At 40.9% G+C, this 17,978-nt stretch overlaps 1 protein-coding gene across 1 annotated transcript in view; it reads left to right on the top strand.

Annotated features, from left to right (window-relative positions):
- The window catches only part of grk3 (G protein-coupled receptor kinase 3), a 267,076-nt gene that overhangs the window by 229,989 nt on the left and 19,109 nt on the right, over positions 1-17,978 (top strand). The window contains exons 17-18 of the mRNA XM_048611731.1: positions 1,521-1,683; positions 3,191-3,327. Of these exons, the coding sequence (XP_048467688.1) occupies positions 1,521-1,683; positions 3,191-3,327 (300 nt within the window). The remainder of the gene's footprint in view (positions 1-1,520; positions 1,684-3,190; positions 3,328-17,978) is intronic.

The following is a 17,978-nucleotide window of genomic DNA, read 5'->3' as shown; positions in this document are numbered from 1 at the left end:
GGGAGCCTTTTTCCTCGGATGGTGATGGCTAGCACGAGGGGACATAGGTTTAAATTGAGGGGTGATAGCTATAGGACAGATGTCAGAGGTAGGTTCTTTACTCAGAGAGTAGTAAGGGCGTGGAATGCCCTGCCTGCAAAAATAGTAGACTCGCCCACTTTAAGGTCATTTAAATGGTCATTGGATAAACATATGGATGATAATGGAATAGTTTAGGTTAGATGGGCTTCAGATTGGTTTCACAGGTCGGCGCAACGTCGAGGGCCGAAGGGCCTGTACTGCGCTGTAATGTTCTGTGTTCTATGTTCTATGCTGTTGGCATCTTTGCATTGCAAGCCGGTCATCCAGCCATCTGAGCTAATTGACCCCTTTGTTTAGATATTTTTGGATAGCATGGACAAACCTGAAAGGCAGTCTCTGTACATTAGAATTATAGAGTTTTTTTAAAAAATTTCATAATCAACCAATTCAGAAACAATATTACACAACGATTGACCAGATGGGACTTGAACCCAGGTCTCCTGGCTCAGAGGCAAGCACACTACCACTGTACCACAAGAACTCTTTAATAAACCTGAGGAGCAATCTGCCAGTCTGGCTTGTTAATTGTAGGTATTTTCTAATCAACTGTTCAGAGATGTTATAACTTGCCTCTGGAAGAAGTGTTACTCGAATCTGAATTTCCTGGTTCAGAGGTAGGAACAGTTCCACTGTGCCATCAGAGCCCTCAGTCTATGGATTCTCCAAATGCAAATAATGAGTGAATGCTGGTGATAGCTATGAAACCATATAATTGAATAGAATAGACAGGTTACTTTTAAATTACGATTGGTCTTTGTTAGTCTGCCACCTTCAAAGTGCAATGATTTTGTCCTATTTATGATCGCATTCTTTTTTTACCCCTAAATTTCAGTTTAATATCTGATACAAAAGAATTTCAAGTTTTGGACACCACCAAATTTGAAGAATATCTAAAATTATAAAATGCCAATTAGTCTGACATTTTAGTACCTTTAATATAAACACAAATGTTAGAAAAAAGAGTTTAATTTTGAAAGGACATGCTTTCAAATAGTAAAGTTTACAAAGAACTATGTATGGTACGCTGAGCAAAGTACATTACTGTATATCAACAACATTTTTGAAGGAGTTGTAAACATGGTCCTTACAACGCAAAATAACCAGGCTTAAATCCGAAATAATGCCGAAAAGAAATGAGATTTATTATACCTTTAATCGGTTTCAGAATGTTATGTTGATGATTTATTTTCTATTGTTGTTTCTTCTTCCCTTCATAATCCTTTTACACATTTGATTCCCTCTTCCTTTTTCCCTTTGCCTTTAACCCCATTTTCAATATGGTCATGCTGCATGCTTTCTGTTTCACTTTCTTGTTGCCCCCATCAATACTTTCTGTGTGCTCCCTGTCATACTTTCTCTCCCCGTCATTTGTTCTTCATTCCTTGCACTGTCTACCACATCTGTTACTTAACTCACTCTCTTCAATTTTTCCCAAATAGCTGTTGGATAGTGACCAAGAACTGTATAAGAATTTCCCTTTGGTGATATCAGAGCGTTGGCAACAAGAAGTGGCAGAAACTGTGTACGATGCAGTCAATGCTGACACTGACAAAAACGAGGTTAGGAAGCGAGCAAAAAATAAAACGCTTGGACATGAGGAAGGTAGGAAAGTTCATTGATGAGGTAACTGCTTCGTGGATCATTAACTGTTGTCTTGAACTAAAAGCTGAAAATGCTTCCAAATACCCAGCACAACAGTTGATGTTTACAAAATAACAGATGCTGACTGATCTGTATTTGGAGTATTTTCACTTTTTATTCATTTATAATCATTCTTTATTCTTGTCGTCTTATATGCTACTGGTCTCCTGCCCAAACATTAAAATTGCACATCGTTGGATGCTTTAAAATAATTGTTTATCTTCCATTTAACCCAGGAACATTTGTCAGTCATTCAGTCTCTTGAGCCTCTTTATCATTCAGTTAGATTTTAGCAAATCTGAATCTAAACTCCATCAACCCATTGTGATTCCAGCACCATTAAGGTCTTTGTACAACAAAAAAAAATATATCAGTCTTAGTTTTGAAATTTTAATTGACTTTACCTAAAATTTTATGGGGCAAAGCAATTTTTACTTCCACTATTCCTTTCATGAAGAAGTGCTTTTTGACATCATCCTTAAAAGACCTAATTTTAAGATTATTCACTTGTCCTGGACTTGCAGACCAGTCAGTTTGTCTCTGTTTACACTATCAAATCCTTTAACTAACTTATTCATTCTTCAGTTAGCTTTTAGCTTCAGTGTGCTTTTAATCTTTCAGACTCAAAGAAATGCTTGCCTTGTCTATGAAACCCACCCGTATAGTTTAACTGTTTTAGCCTTCAAGGCCACTATATCCTTCCTGAGGTTTGGTATCCAGAATTTGATGCAGTACTTAAGATTATGTCTGATCAGATTACTGTACAACAGTATTATAGTTTCTAACCTTTCGTATTCCATTGAAATTCTAATGCTCAGTTTAACAGACTAGGATATGGCATGCATGGTTCAGCATTCTGTTCCTATCTGCATCAGGTAGGGGCTATGGAATGGCCATGAATGCACAAAGGAAGAATGGCAAAAAGCTATGGCTGAGTGATGTCTTATACCGTTTGCTTACCTGCTAAAGGTAACTTAAACTGAGTACTTTGCACCCCTACCCACATGTATACAGCCATGCTTACAAGCTAGTTGAAAGTACTAGAGATAAATTACATCAAGAAATTAAAAATGGGTTTTGGTGGCTCAGTGGTTAGCATTGTGCCTCACAGGAACCCGAGTTTGATTCCACCCTTGGGCACCTGTCAGTGTGGAGTGTTCACATTCGCTCCATGTCTGCATGGGTTTCGTCCGGGTGCTCTGGATTCCTCCCACATTCCAAAGATGTACAGATTAAGTGGATTGACTTTGCTGAATTGCCCCATAACGTGCAGTTAGGTGGATTAGCCATGGTAAAATGTGGGGTTACGGGTTGTGGGCTGGGTCTAGGTGGGATGCTGTTAGGAGGGTCAGTGCAGACTCAGTAGACCAAATGGCCTCGTTCTGCTCGGTAAGGATTCTATGAAAATCAATTTCTTTATCGTTATTCAGAGGACCCGGACTAACATCATTCTTTATGTAATATACAGATTATGCCCTTGGAAAAGATTGCATTATGCACGGTTATATGCTGAAACTAGGAAATCCTTTCCTGACCCAATGGCAACGTCGTTATTTCTACCTCTTTCCAAATCGGCTAGAGTGGAAAGGAGAGGGCGAGTCACGGGTAAGCAATGTTAGACTGACTGAAATGAGGAGGTTGTTCTGTGAGTATATTAGAGTATCATCAGGAAAGTGAAGGTTGATGTATTTTACTCTGCATCTTTAACCGTTGAGTGTATAGGGCACGCAAGATTAAAATGCATTAAAGTTGGTTAACTGTGGTGAATTTCTGCTTACCTAGCATGTGAATTTTTATTCAACATAATTGCCAGGAGAGTCAAAATAAGAAATCTATCATAATATCCCTTGAATGGATTCACTTGAACACAGGAATAATAAAGCCTCAAGTGAATTATAGTCATTGCCATATATTGGTTATTCATCATGTTCTGCAGCTCCTTATTATCTATGATGTGTCATGTGATGTGATTAGGAACTCAAATTAAAATGCTGAAAGCAAGATGGAAACTTTAAATGGGAGCTATTTAAAAAGTTTTCAATTTCAGTGCAAGCTGGCCATTCAGACAGCAATAAAAAAAAAGTCATAGAAGAGACCTTGAATTTGATTGATTGTGACCTCTGGATAAATTGTAAAAACAGATTCATAGAGTTGACCTCATCACATTTCATACAATAGTAAAAGAGACTTCTTCATTCACATGTCTCATTTTAAGCTTATTGTCCATTGCCCAGCTTCACATTTCTCTAGATATTGTGTTAAAGAGATCCTAATTTAAAATGTTAAATCAACCTCGTTCCCCAAAGAATTCTGTAGTTTATTTATAAAGAAAATCTAGCTAACTCCTTTTCACATGGTGCAATGAAGATTGCATGCGGTTTTGGAGGGTAGGTGGGAGAAGGGGAAATTGTCCATCCTTTGTCACCAACTCTAAAGACTGATCCTTCTGATTTTTTAAAAAAGATTATAACATTCTGAAGTCCCTTGAGGCATTATTTCATCCCCAAAATCAGCCAGTACAATATATGGTGCATCCTTTGTACTCCATACTTCACAGCATTTCAAGATGGTTGTGGTTGAGGAACGTTGTTCCAACTATCCTGTTCATTCAATGATCCTAAAAAGTCCCATTTCAACATCTGGTTACTTCCTAAACAATTCAATGATTTTTGTTTCACTATTCTATTTAAAAGTCTGTTCCATTTATTGATTATCTGTGTGGAATAAAATTAATAAATGCCCTTATCACTGGAGGAGGAGGCTTCACAAATATCCCATCCTTAATGATGGGAGAGCCTAGCCCATTAGTGTAAAAGATAAGGCCAAAGCATTGGCAGCAATCATTAACCAGATGTGTTGAGTGAATGATCCATCTCGGCCTCCTCCAGAGGTCCCCAGCATCTCATACACCAGTACCCAGACAATTTGATTCACACTCTGTGCTTTCAAGAAACAGTTGGAGGTGCTAGATATTGCAAAGAATATGGACCCTGACTACATTCTGGCAATAGTACTGAAGACTCGTGCTCCAGAATTTGCTGCACTCCTAGCCAAGTTTTTCCAGTTCAGCTACAATACTGGCATCTACCCAACAATGTGGAACATTGCTGAGATAGGTCCTGCACACAAAGCAGGACAAACACAACCTAGCAATTGCTGCCTCCATTAGTCTACTTTCGATTATCAGTAAAGTGATGGAAGGAGCCAACAATATTGCTATCATGCAGGACCTCTTTCCTGATGTCCAGTTTAGATTCCGCCAGTGCTACTCAGCTCCTGATCATATTACAGTCTTGATTCAAACATGAGAGACCCTTTGACATCAAGTCTGCAATTGACCAAATGTGACATCGAGGAGCACCGGCAAAATTAGAGTTGATGGGAATCAGGGGAAAAACTCTGCAATGTTAGACTCATATATGGCATATAGGAAGATGGTTGTGGTTGTTGGAGGCCAGTCATCTCAGCTCCAGGACATCTCTGCAGGAGTTTCACAGGGTAGTGCCCAAGGCCCAACTATCTTCAGCTGCTTCATCAATAATCTTTTGTCCATCATAAGGTCAGAAGTGGGATGTTCACTAATATTTGAAAAATGTTCAAACCATTCATGACTCCTCAGATACTGAAGCAGTCCATGTCCAAATGCACTAAGACCTAGACAAATCTGGGCTTGTGGCAATTAGCATATACACCACACAAATGTCAGGAAATGGCTGTCTCCAATAATAGATAATCTAACCACCATCCAATGACATTCAATGGTGTTACCATCACTGAATCCCCCACTATCAACATCCTGGTGGTTACCATTGACCAGAAACTCAACTGGACTCGTCATATAAACGTAGTGGCTACAAGAACAAACTAGAGGCTAGAAATACTGCAGTGAGTAACTCGCCTCCTGACTCCTCAAAGCCTGCCTACCATCTACACGGCACAAGTCATGAGTGCGATGAAATACTCTCCTCTTACCTTGATGAGTGCAGTCCCAACGACGCTGAAGTAGCTTGTCACCAACTAGGATAAAGCAGCCGGCTTGATTGGCACTACGTCCACAAGCATCCATGCCTTCTACCAGCAGCAGCAGCAGTGTGTGCTATCTACAAGATGCACTGCAGAAATTCACCAAAGATCCTGGGCTGATACCTTCCAAACCAACAACCATTTCTGTGTAGAAACACAAGGGCAACAGATACACGGGAACTTGCAGGTGATGTTCCTCTCCAAGCCAGTCACCATCCTGACTTGGAAATATATTGCTGTACCTTCACAATTGCTGGGTCAATGTCCCGGAATTCCCTCTCTAAGATCATTATGCATCTACCTAACCTACATGGACTGCAGTGATTCAAGAAGGCTGCTCACCATCACCTTCTCAAGGGCATCTAGGAACAGATGATAAATATTGGCCCAGCCAGTGACACCCAAATCCCATGAGTAAATTTAAATAAAAATCTTGCTTCCTACTGTCCCTTTGTCCTATTCTTGCGATTTAACTTTCCAGGTTAGCACTTTTCTGTAAAATCACCTACCAAACACTTCCTTTCAAGACTGATCAGCTAATGTTCCTCCAGTTTTTCCTCATAACTATGACCTCTTAAAACTAGGATCACCCTTTATTACTGTTTGCACTGTCTCAACTCTATTAATAACCTCCTGCATCTCAATCCACAGAATTAGGCACAGTAGTCGATGTGGTGTGGACATGACTTTGTCACTTATATTTGATGATTTTAGCTATGTAAAGGAAGAAAAGACATTTATAAAGAACCTTTCACATTCCTAAGATGTCTCAATTCTCATAACAGCTCATGAATTTACTTTAAAATTAAGTGCCTGTTATTGAGGCAAGTTTGACAGCCAATTAACACACACAGCCCTACAAACAGCATTTCATATGATTTAATAGTGGTGGAGGGAGACATTTGGTTAGAACACTAAGACAACTCGATTGTTGTTATGGTACCTTTAATGTTCAGATTTATATTTAATATCTAAGGAAGATACCAGCACCAACAATGGCATATTTGGACATTACTACTTGTTTGAAGTATCAGCCCAAGTTCTATGCTCAGATCCATAACTTGAATGAGATGTTTAGACTACAACCTTCTGACTCAAATGCAAGTGCTATCATTAAGCAAAATTGATAATGCAATTCATCAGTTTGTTGACTTTGTTAATTATTGCCTTGCATTGATAAACAGGGTGAACATCAAGTTCACTGGGGCTCTAGGTCTTTTTCACCTTCATCTCTAGCTATTTCAACACCATTCATTGCACTACACATTTTGCCCACTTTTTTTCTCTGACGCTCATTATCTTATATTGGTTTGTATTAAATTGGTTGAACTTGGTACACATCACTTCTTCAAATATGTTGAGGCTTTCAGTCAGGCAGGAATTCTTCTGAAGCAATGTTAAGTCTGTTGATTATTATTGTTAAACATATAATCTTTGAGTTGAGCTTGGTTATTGGTTCCACACAGTATGCAACTAAGCTTGATCGGTTTTTGTTGCCTGTTCTGGTATTTTCTGAAAATGCATCATCCTACTGCCCTGCTTATGATATACTGGTCTCCTACCATTCCCCTATAATTGCTAGTTAAGAGAGACCACAAGGATCACTGGGTGTCTGCCTGACAATGAGGACAGTCTTCTGATAATGAGGCAGTTGAAAAGATGCTTTGCTCTGCATCCAGTTCAGGGCTTCTTTGGCGGTCATGAGTTCTGAAGCATCGACAGCTGCTGTGAAGCTTGGAGTGTTTTCCAATAGCTTTAAGGCCCTTTTAAATCCTGTGTTTTTTTTTGTTGGTGGATGTGGCCTAATGGACTGATCTCTGAGGCCTAATTGCTGGTGCTGCCACAGAAATGCCCATCAATAGGTAGGGTATCAATAGGTATGGAAACCCCCCATCACCTTAACCGCACCCCCCACCCCACTTCCCGATATCAGAGATGGGGGCAGAAGGAATGGGGATTAGGAGGTAAAGGAGGAGCAATGGGGTATGCTGGACTCCTAATAATGCGTTTCTGCCCCCTCACCCCCAATCCTGACCCTTCAAAGTTTCACCTCAGTGTCATATATAAAATTTGAGGCATTAGAATGGGGTAGTGCCTGTAAGGACTTTGGGGAAACATGGGTTGAGTTGGTTCGATACCTCTCTGGGAATTGCTCTGCCAGACTGTGTTGAAAGAGCTTAAATTTATAGCTAACCTATTCTGTCCCTGACACGCACTTACCAGATAGGGCAGTGTAGAAGGTTCTACACTCTACATCTGCCATGTGACATATTTGACCTGTCGAGCTTAACAACAACCAAGCTGAAAATTCTGCCTCAGAGATGTGGGCAAATAGTATTATCTTTATGCAATGTAACCTTTAACCTAGCCATTCCAGCAAACAGAAAGAAACAAGGCACTATTGCAAGATTATTGTATTCTGCCTCAGATCCAAAAAGATGTCATATAAAAGGAATATGTATGTTGAAAAAAAGGCGCTGATTAAAGTTAAACTGCAAACGTACGTCAGTCTTGTCAAAGATAAAAGGTTACACCACACAAACACACTGTTGTTTGTCCACTGCAGTTAATCAAATTTTTTGGCGGTCTCTTTTTGTATTTTTCCAGTAAATACACCTGTAGTGGTAAGAGACGTCCTGTCTGGTAAACAGATGTTTTTGTCATTGCTTGAGGTTAACCAAATAAGTCAGGACCAGCTCAAGTTAGATGTAGAGTGATATCTCTATCTTTAGTCTGATTTTGCACTCCGAGGTGAAATTCTGTATATAACTCAATTTAAATGCACCAATCTATATACATGTATATGTTTATTTAAACTATTAAATAACTGGCTATTTTTGCGATGGAAAACATCACGTCTTTCCTGCAAGCATATCCAAGATAATCTTCATACTGCAAATGTCATTTGATCATGCATATATAGACCATGATGTTTTGTTGCCATGACACTAAGCCACGATTTGAAGTTTCATTCTCAGGAACAATCTCAGGTCTGTGTGACTGAAGTTCAAAGTTTAAGCATTTGAATTTTAATAGAGCTTCAATGCAGTGAGTTGATCAGTGGATCAGTGCTCTGTAAAGTGAGAACTAATCAAACAAAGGATTTGTCATATTATTTTCCATCTAGGATGCCTGGATTATTTATAAAAGACGTAGGCTGGTAAGAACAATGCTGTCAAACTATAGCATCTACCCTGCTCTCCCATGCTATAGTTGAAATTTTGAGTGTATTGTGGGGATGTCACGATGAGCTTTATTAGCATGAAACTAGCCTTTTTCATCGTACATCATCTCTGTCTCTCATTCTTCTCCTGTATTTCAATCAACACTTTAGCAATTGCAACCTTGATTATTCAACTTGAGGAATGTCTTTAAATGTTATAGTTTAGTTATTGTTATATAGTATTGTATAGTTATTGTTAATTTTTGGTTTCCTCAGTATCACCTCAGTCCTCCTTTACTAGGAAGGGAGAGCAACTTTCATTGTTTCCACGATACTTCCATTCCTTCTGCGTTAAGAAACTTAATTTACCACATGGCAGTCTTTCCAGAAAATTAGCTGGAAAAAAGGGGCCAAAGTGTCGAGATAATTAAATGACTTGGTATAAAGCCACAGGAAGTAGAGTAATATTGAGCACAGAATCCATGTTCATTACCATCTTTGCTGTCTGAATCTCCTCTGCTGGGCCACCCTTTCTGCATAAGGAATCTCCCTTGTCATCCAGTGTCCTTATTCCTGTTACATTTGATTGCAAAATCCCTCCTGTAGTGGTTTCTGTGATTTTTTTTTTTAAATTTAGTTCGTTATATAAACCATAAGATTGCAAGTATAAAATACCTTTGGTTAGTCATGCACTCTAGGTAACAGTGTTGCACCTTATTTACATGATTAGGTGGGTTCAAGTAAATATTCCATAAACAATAATTGAGAACATGGTGTAACAGTTAGGTTTTTAAAAAAATACATTATCCATAGTCTCATCATGATTTATTTTACATTATCAGTTTTCTGTAGGCGTCATGATTTTGACTGTTGGAATAGTCATAATAATGAACATTCAATTAGCACTTTAAGCCTCTTATTGTAAATAATTTACATATCTGTCAACCTTATCTGATTCCATCAAGTACCCAGCCTACTGTCTTTCACCTTGAAACACTGCAAAGAAATACCCACTTCTATTTTTGCCATTACTATACAAAAATTAACATAAAATACAGAAATCATCATGGCTATTAGTGTTCTTCCATTGAACAACAATCAAGAACAGAGTGTTTCTGAATATTGAAGCTAATTGTGGTGCATCCAGGCAGAGATCACTAATCTAGTGCAGATCAATACAGACTCCTTTTAATAAAATTAGGAACTGCGACCTCTTAATAAAAAGAACTGTGGATGCTGAAGGTCTGAAACAAACAAGTGCAGAAATTCCTGGAGAAACTCAGCAGGTCTGGCAGCATCTGTGAAAAGAAGAAAAGGATTTTGAGTTCAGTGATCCTTCTTTAGAACAGAAGGTTGTTCTAAATACTGATCTGAAGAAGGATCACTGATATATCCCCAACCTCAATGATGGAAGTGCCCAGCACATGAGTGCAAAGGATAAGACTGAAGCATTCACAGAAATCTTCAGCCATAAGTGCCGAACAGATGATCCATTTTGGCTTCCTCCAGTGCTCCCCCGCATTACAGATACTAGTTTTCAGCCAATTCGATTCACTCCATGTGATATCAAGAAACGGTCGGAGACATTGGATACTGCAAAGACTACTGGCCCTGACAGCATTCCAGCAGTAGTACTGAAGACGTTTGTTCCAGAACTTGCCGCTCCACTAGCCAAACTGTTCTAGTACAGGTACAACAATGGTATCTACCCAACAATGTGGAAAATTGCCTAAGCATGTCCTGTATACAAAAAGCAGGACAAATCCAACCTGGCCAATTACCGCTCCATCAGTCTACTCTCGATCATGAGTAAAGTGATAGAAGGTGTCATCAACAGTGCTATCAAGCAGGACCTGCTCAGAAATAACCTGCTCAGCGACGCCCAGTTTTGGTTTGGCCAGGGCCACTCAGCTCCTGAACTCATTACAGCCTTGGTTCAAACATGGACAAAAGAGTTGAATTCCAGAGGTCAGGTGAGATTCGACCGAGTGTGGCATCAAGGAGCCCTAGCAAAACTGGAATCAATGAGTATCAGGGGGCAAACGGTCCAGTGGTTGGAGTCATACCTGACACATAGGAAGATGGCCATGGTTGTGGGAGGTCGATCATCTCAGCTCCAGGACATCTGTGCAGGAGTTCCTCAGGGTAATGTCCTAGGCCCAACCATCTTCAGCTGCTTCATCAATGACCTTCCCTCCATCATAAGGTCAGAAGTGGGGATGTTTGCCAATGATTGCACAATGTTCAGTACTATTCATGACTCCTCAGATACTGAAGCATTCCATGTTCACATGCAACAAGATCTGGACAATATCCAGGCTTGGGCTGACAAGTGGCAAGTGACATTTGTGCCACACAAATGTCAGGCTATGACCATCACCAATAAGAGACAATCTAACCACTGTCCCTTGGTATTACCATCACAGAATCCCCCACTATCAACATCCTGGAGGTTACCATTGACCAGAAACTCAACCGGACTCGTCATATAAATGTAGTGGCTACAAGAACAGACTAGAGGCTAGAAATACTGCAGTGAGTAACTCGCCTCCTGACACCTCAAAGCCTGTCCGCCATCTACACGGCATAAGTGAGGAGTGTGATGGAATACTCCCCACTTTCCTGGATGAATGCAGCCCCAACAACACTCAAGAAGCTTGACACACCATCCAGGACAAAGCAGTCCACTTGATTGGCACTACATCCTCAAGCATTCACTCCCTCCACCACCAATGATCAGTAGCAGCAGTGTGTACTATCTACAATATGCACTGCAGAAATTCCCCAAAGATCCTCAGACAGGACCTTCCAAACCCAAGACCACTTCCAATCTTGAAGGACAAGGGCATCAGACATATGGGACACCACCACCTCCAAGTTCCCCTCCAAGTCACTCACCATCCTGACTTGGAAATATATTGCCGTTCCTTCACTGTCGCTGGGTCAAAATCCTGGAATTACCTCCCTAATGGCATTGTGAGTCAACCCACAGCAGGAGGACTGCAGCGGTTCAAGAAGGCAGCTCACAACCATTGTCTCAAGGGCAACTAAGGGTGGGCAAGAAATGCTGGCCAGTCAGCGACGCCCACATCTCACACATGAATAGAAAAAAAATGAAACATTTACTCTATTTTCTGTTTGTAGATACTTTTTAAAACCAGTTCATCTATATCCACCAGTCTGCTGTATTGCAAACAATATCCTACACTACAGAAAAAAGCAGGAATTCAAATGCATTATAGAATTGTAGACTGTAGAATTGTGTCTGCACAATAGTAGACTATTGATAGTGTAGAGTTCGTGATACAGGGTAGTGTACATGATCTGTGGGAAACTTAATGGGATGAATATACTTACAATATGCAATTACATTTACAATTGTATTTAATTACAATTACAATTGTGTTTTCAAAACAGCTATGGTGCATCACTGTGAAAATCAACTGGGAGCAGATCCCCAGTCTATGTACATGGAAAGACTGCAGGATGGTGTCAAATTACACCATATTACTTCCATACTACTTGGGAGCTTTCTAATTTATGGAGTATTCCCAATCAGTGATGGTCTGACAGGAGCAGAATCTTATCCATGGCATCGCCACGTAGCTGTTTGGGATTCTGCAAAGTGATTCTATCTTTTACATTTCTTAACAGAACTGGACTGAATTGACAATAAGTTGGTGATCGCTGATAGTGGCAATGGCATCCAGGCTGTATTAAAGCCTTGATCCAACCATGCAGGTGGCTCAGTGGTTAGCACTTCTGCCTCTTTGCAACCAGGGACCCGGTTTGATTTCAGTCTTGGGTGACTGTCTCTGTGGAATTTGCATGTTCTCCCTGTGTCTGTGTGGGTTTCTTCCCACAGTCCAAAGATATGCATGTTAAGTTGATTGGCCATGCTAAAAGTGTCCAGGGATAGGGTGGGGGAGCTGGGTCTAGATTGGATGCTTTTCGGAGAGTCAGTGTGGACTCAGTGAGTCGAATAACTTTCTGCACTGTAAGGATTCTATGATTCCATGTACAAGGTAAATGAATTCCAGGCGCAAGGTGAGAATCACTGTTCTTGAACTTAAAACAGCATTGGACTAAGTGTGGCATCATGGAGCTCTAGCAAAATCGAAGTCATGGAGTAAACTTTCCACTGGTTAGAGTCATAGCTCAAAAGAAGATGATTACAGTTGCTGAAGGCCAATTTTCTTAGCTGCAGAGTAATGTTGCAAGGGTTTCTTGAAGCAATGTCCTAGGCACAAACATCTCCAGCTGTTTCTTAATGGTATTCACTCCATCATAAAGTCAGAAATGGGACGTTCACTGATGATTTAACACTGATCAGTACCATTCACAATGCCTCAAATACTGTAGCTGTTCATGCCCACATGCATCAGAACCTGAATAATATTTAAGCTTGGGTTGATAATTGGCAAGTAATATTCATACCATACAAATTCCAGGTGATGACCATCTCTAACAAGGCATTTTCTGAAGAAGGGTCCCCACCCGAAATGTCAGCTTTCCTGCTTCTCTGATGCTGCCTGGCCTGCTGTTTTCCTTCAGCTCTACACTGTGTTATCCTAGAATCTAACCATCTTCACATTATATTTAACAACATTCCCATTGCTGAATATCACTATCAAAATCCATGCGACTAACATTGAGTACAAACATAACTGAGCCAGCCGTATTAATACAGTGACTCCAAGGGCAGGCCAGAAGCTGGGAATTCTGCAGTGAGGCTGAGCCTACAGAGCTTGTCCACCATCTGCAAGGCACAAGTCAAGAGTGTGATGAATCCTCTCCATTTGCCTGGATGAGTGCAGCTCCAATAACACTTAAGTTCAACACTAACTAAGGCCATCCATTTGAACAGCTCCATATCTACCACTTTAAACATTTACTCCCTCCACCCTTGATGCACAGTGGGAGTGGTATGCATGATCTGTAAGATACACTATAACAACTGTGAAAACCTCCTTTGATTGCACCTTCCAAACCTACAACCACTTCCACCTGAAAGGACACAAGAACAGAGACATAGTACCACTATTAGGAGCATTTTTCTGAAAAAGCTGCAACCATCCTGACTTGGAACTATATTGCCATTCCTCCTCTGTCACTAGGTCTAACTCCTGAAACTTGCTGTCCAGCTGCATCCTGGGTGGACTCAAAACACATGGACTATAGCAGTTCGAGGTGACTTACCACCACCTTCTCAAGGGCGACTGGGATGGGCAATAAATGCTGTCCTAGCGAGTAACACCCAGAGCGTGACAGTGAATAAAAAATGGCAAACTATTAGTTAAAACTGTCAGTGATGCTCACATCCTGTGAAAAGCAAATAAAAAGAAAGATGGATCATATAGTTTCTGCTATATCCAGTACTTTCAGCCATTTTGTAATTTCACATGATTTGAATAAACCTGTCTGAAGACTGGTATCTGTGATATTAGGGATCTGCGCAGGAGGCTATGGACTACTTAGTATTTCAGGCTGATGGTGTTTGCAAACTATTTAACCTTGCCCTTTTCATTAATGTGCTGTGCTCTGCCACTGTTGAAAATTAGGATGTTCCGCCTCCTATTTGTATTATCCACCGCTTATTAGCAAGAACATTATTCTGCGTTACGTCTTCACCACGTTTGTACCTCATTATTAGATATACCTGATGTTGGTTTTGTGTGCTGTCTTACACACCCCAGTAACATTGGATTAATCATCTGGCTTGATGGTAATGGTAGAGCAATTGATATCCCAGGGCATGAGGTTGCATTTTGTTGTCGAATACAAATTAGCCTGCAGGACCTCCTAAAAACCCAGTTTTGAACTGCTAGTCATTCATCCTATTTCAGCCTGATTTCAGTGTTATAACACAGTATGGAGGATAGCCTAACATTCAAGACAGGATTCTGTTTGCATAAGCCCTGTGTGATGGTCACTTGTACCAGTAGTAAGATCATAAGATATAGGTGCAGAAATGTATCTGCAAAAGATTGGTGAGAATTGGTTCTCTTGTTGTTTCTCTCACCACCTGCCACTTGCTGCTTAATCAGGCAGATTCATTCATTAGAATTTGGTTATTTGTCAGTAATGGTGCTACTAAGCAAATCATGGTCATGAGCATTGTAGACTCCCAGCCAGACCATGTTATGTCCCTTTATTATTTCCAGTGCTTCTTCCAAGTGTTGAGCATCAAAAGTGTTTTGATTCAGAGAGGGTGGCAGTTGACAGGAGGTTTACATGCCTATTTTTGACCTGAGGCCATAAGATTTCATGGGATCTGGAATCAAGTTGAGCATACTCTGGCTGTAAATCACTGTGCTGTCACTTCTACTGATTATATCCCGCCAGTCAGTCAGGAAAGCACTTTACTGAAAGGTATGGCTGTGTCAGACAGTTGCAAGACTAGTCTTTCCCACTTTTTGGTCCATGAGATCAGTGAGGAGGACATTGGCTAGACTGGGTGTGTCTTTATCATGTCTAATCTTGAGATGGTTGCAGTTCAGAGGTCATGGTACTTTTTTTTCCTGAAGGCTCCCCTTGACATTTCTTGAAGAGTACTCTTTGATTTTCAGGGCTACATTTTTGTCCTTTTTAATTCTTGCTAACTCCTTCATTAGGTGACAATACCTTGTTGTCTTTGTGTTGGCGTATGGGGATTTGGACACTCAGAAGCAAAATTAGAAGAATTCATTAGTATCTGCAATAATCACTACCATTCCATTAAACTTAAAGCCATATCAAACAAGGAAAGCATTACTTTCCAAAACACCAGTATTTGAATTGGCACAAGACAAATGCATAAGTTAGATCAGATGTTTTCTTTTTAAAACATAACTGATGCACATTTCTATGCACAGAAATCTATCACGCCTAAGCACACTTTCTACAGATTGGTAAGGTCACAGCTATATAGTTGCATTCTTGTATCTGACGCAGTCATAGTATCTCAAGAAGTATGAATGCTTTGCAATGTTATATCACATAAATGAAAATATTTATGAAATGAAACTGTTAACTGGATATGGTAATATCCAATGATATAACATGTCGTGGATGCTGTAGTAATGAACTCTGTGTTAACTGGATATTGTAGTATCCAGTTAGCGCCGAGTTCACTATTAGAGCATCCACTACATGTTTCCCCCTGCAGTCTGAAGGCAGGAACTCCATATTCAATTGCACAGAATTCATTGCCTCAATTTTCCTGGGTTCCATTTCACTGAATATTCCTTTGTCAAAGGATTTAATCCTCTTTTCTCCCTTTTAAAGCCTCCCCAACCCTTGTAACCCCCTTGCAGACCCTCTTACCAACCCCCACTGTGGAGACTCTGTTTCCTCCGCTCTTTTCCCCTTCTGCTGAACTTTCCTCCTTTATCACATCCCCTATTCCCACCTTTGCATCCCTCACTCCTCTCTACATCTCTTTGCAGCTCCACTCTCCTCTTTCCCAAATTTGCAGCATTACTTGCCCCCCGCAGGTTCCGGGCCTTGGTCTGTGAAACCCAACTGCCCAACTGTGAAGGTCTCACCTTACCCCTTTCACCCCATCCCAGCCCAGCAGCCTTGTCTGCTGAGCTTCAGAAAGGCAGCTACCCTTCCCAGACCTCCTGCCACTTCCACACTGTGACAGCGTTGCTGCCTCCAGCCTCAGCAGCCTTGTTCACTGCTGCCACCGTAAGCCTTACCAGCAACAAGTCAGCCACGAACAGGGAAACATCCCCTGGGGTTCTGTCCATACTTCTTAAGTTTTGGGGCTAATTTTTTTTTTCAGGTTGTCCCCATGGTTGAAATTTCACAGGCATTATGATGACTTTTGGAGAAGAACTCACCCGACTCCTGTTGTATTCAGAACATTGTTATCGTCATTTGGACTCGGCGGGGTTCATCCCAGACAACCCAACCAGAAAGGGAATGTCTACCTTGCCTTCTCTTTACGTTTTCTTTTTGTACTCCTTCACACTCATGTTCATCAGCTGTTCACATTACAGCTCCTGGCATGGACTGTGCCCGCATGATCACAGTGTTTTGCTGAATATAATAGTGTGCCATGAATCTTGATGCACAATCTGCCAAGTTCTGCAGGCTTTTTCCAAAGCTATCCAGGCAACACAGGTGTTGTTTTTGCACAACAAAGCCCTGCTGTTGCACTTTTTTTTGTGGTGGCATGACTTTCATTGCACGCATGCTGAACATGAATACATCAGGGGACAGACCAGAGTCATCAGCTATGCTGTCACTATATAGCTTTTGTCACCCAGTAGTCACCCTCTGATTTACTGTGGCTGAAATACAGCTAGACCAGCAGACTGCCAGAGCATTATAGCATCATGGCCGCTGCCAGACTACCAGACATTGACCTGAGTGACTTGTTGCTTCTGGCCATTTGATGGAATGCAATCTCTTTCAATTCTGATATGGGCAGAGTTGAGAATCTGTGCTTGCAAAGTGCTGTCACTGGCACCCCAGATCGTGGGAAAGATTTAATCTCAGCAAACCCAGATGCTTGCTCTGCTTCCATATTTCTGTTGAAAATTTTTTTTTAATTCATTCACAGGATGAGGGTGTCGCTGGCCAGGCAGCATTTATTGCCCATCCCTAATTGCCCAGAGGGCAGTTCAGAGTCAACCACATTGCTGTGGGTCTGGAGTCACGTGTAGGCCAGACCATGTAAGGATAGCAGTTTCCTTCCCTAAAGGACATGAGTGAACCAGATGGGTTCATAGTCTTCATTAGATTCTTAATTCCAGATACTTTATTGAATTCAAATTCCATCATCTGCGATGGCAGGATTTGAACCCAGGTCCCCAGTTAATAACCTGGATCTCTGGATTAACAGTCCAGCGACAATACCACTAGGCTATTGCTTCCCACTGCCACTAGTTCCCATTGAGTAGGCAATCTGTGACTTGCCTTGCACAACAGTGAATGGCAAGCTCCAAGATGTTGCACATATCTGCAGGTCCAGCAGGAAAAGAGCCAGGCCCATAAAAAGTGATCACAACTTGCAATGAGGTCCACACCTTGCTCTAAGGATGTATTTGCAGGTGAGGGATTTCAATGAGAACATCTGTAC

This window comes from Rhincodon typus, chromosome 24 (assembly GCF_021869965.1).
Source record: "Rhincodon typus isolate 14 chromosome 24, sRhiTyp1.1, whole genome shotgun sequence".
In the NCBI taxonomy this organism is placed as follows: Eukaryota; Metazoa; Chordata; class Chondrichthyes; order Orectolobiformes; family Rhincodontidae; genus Rhincodon; species Rhincodon typus.
This window is presented reverse-complemented; position numbering and strand designations above follow the sequence as displayed.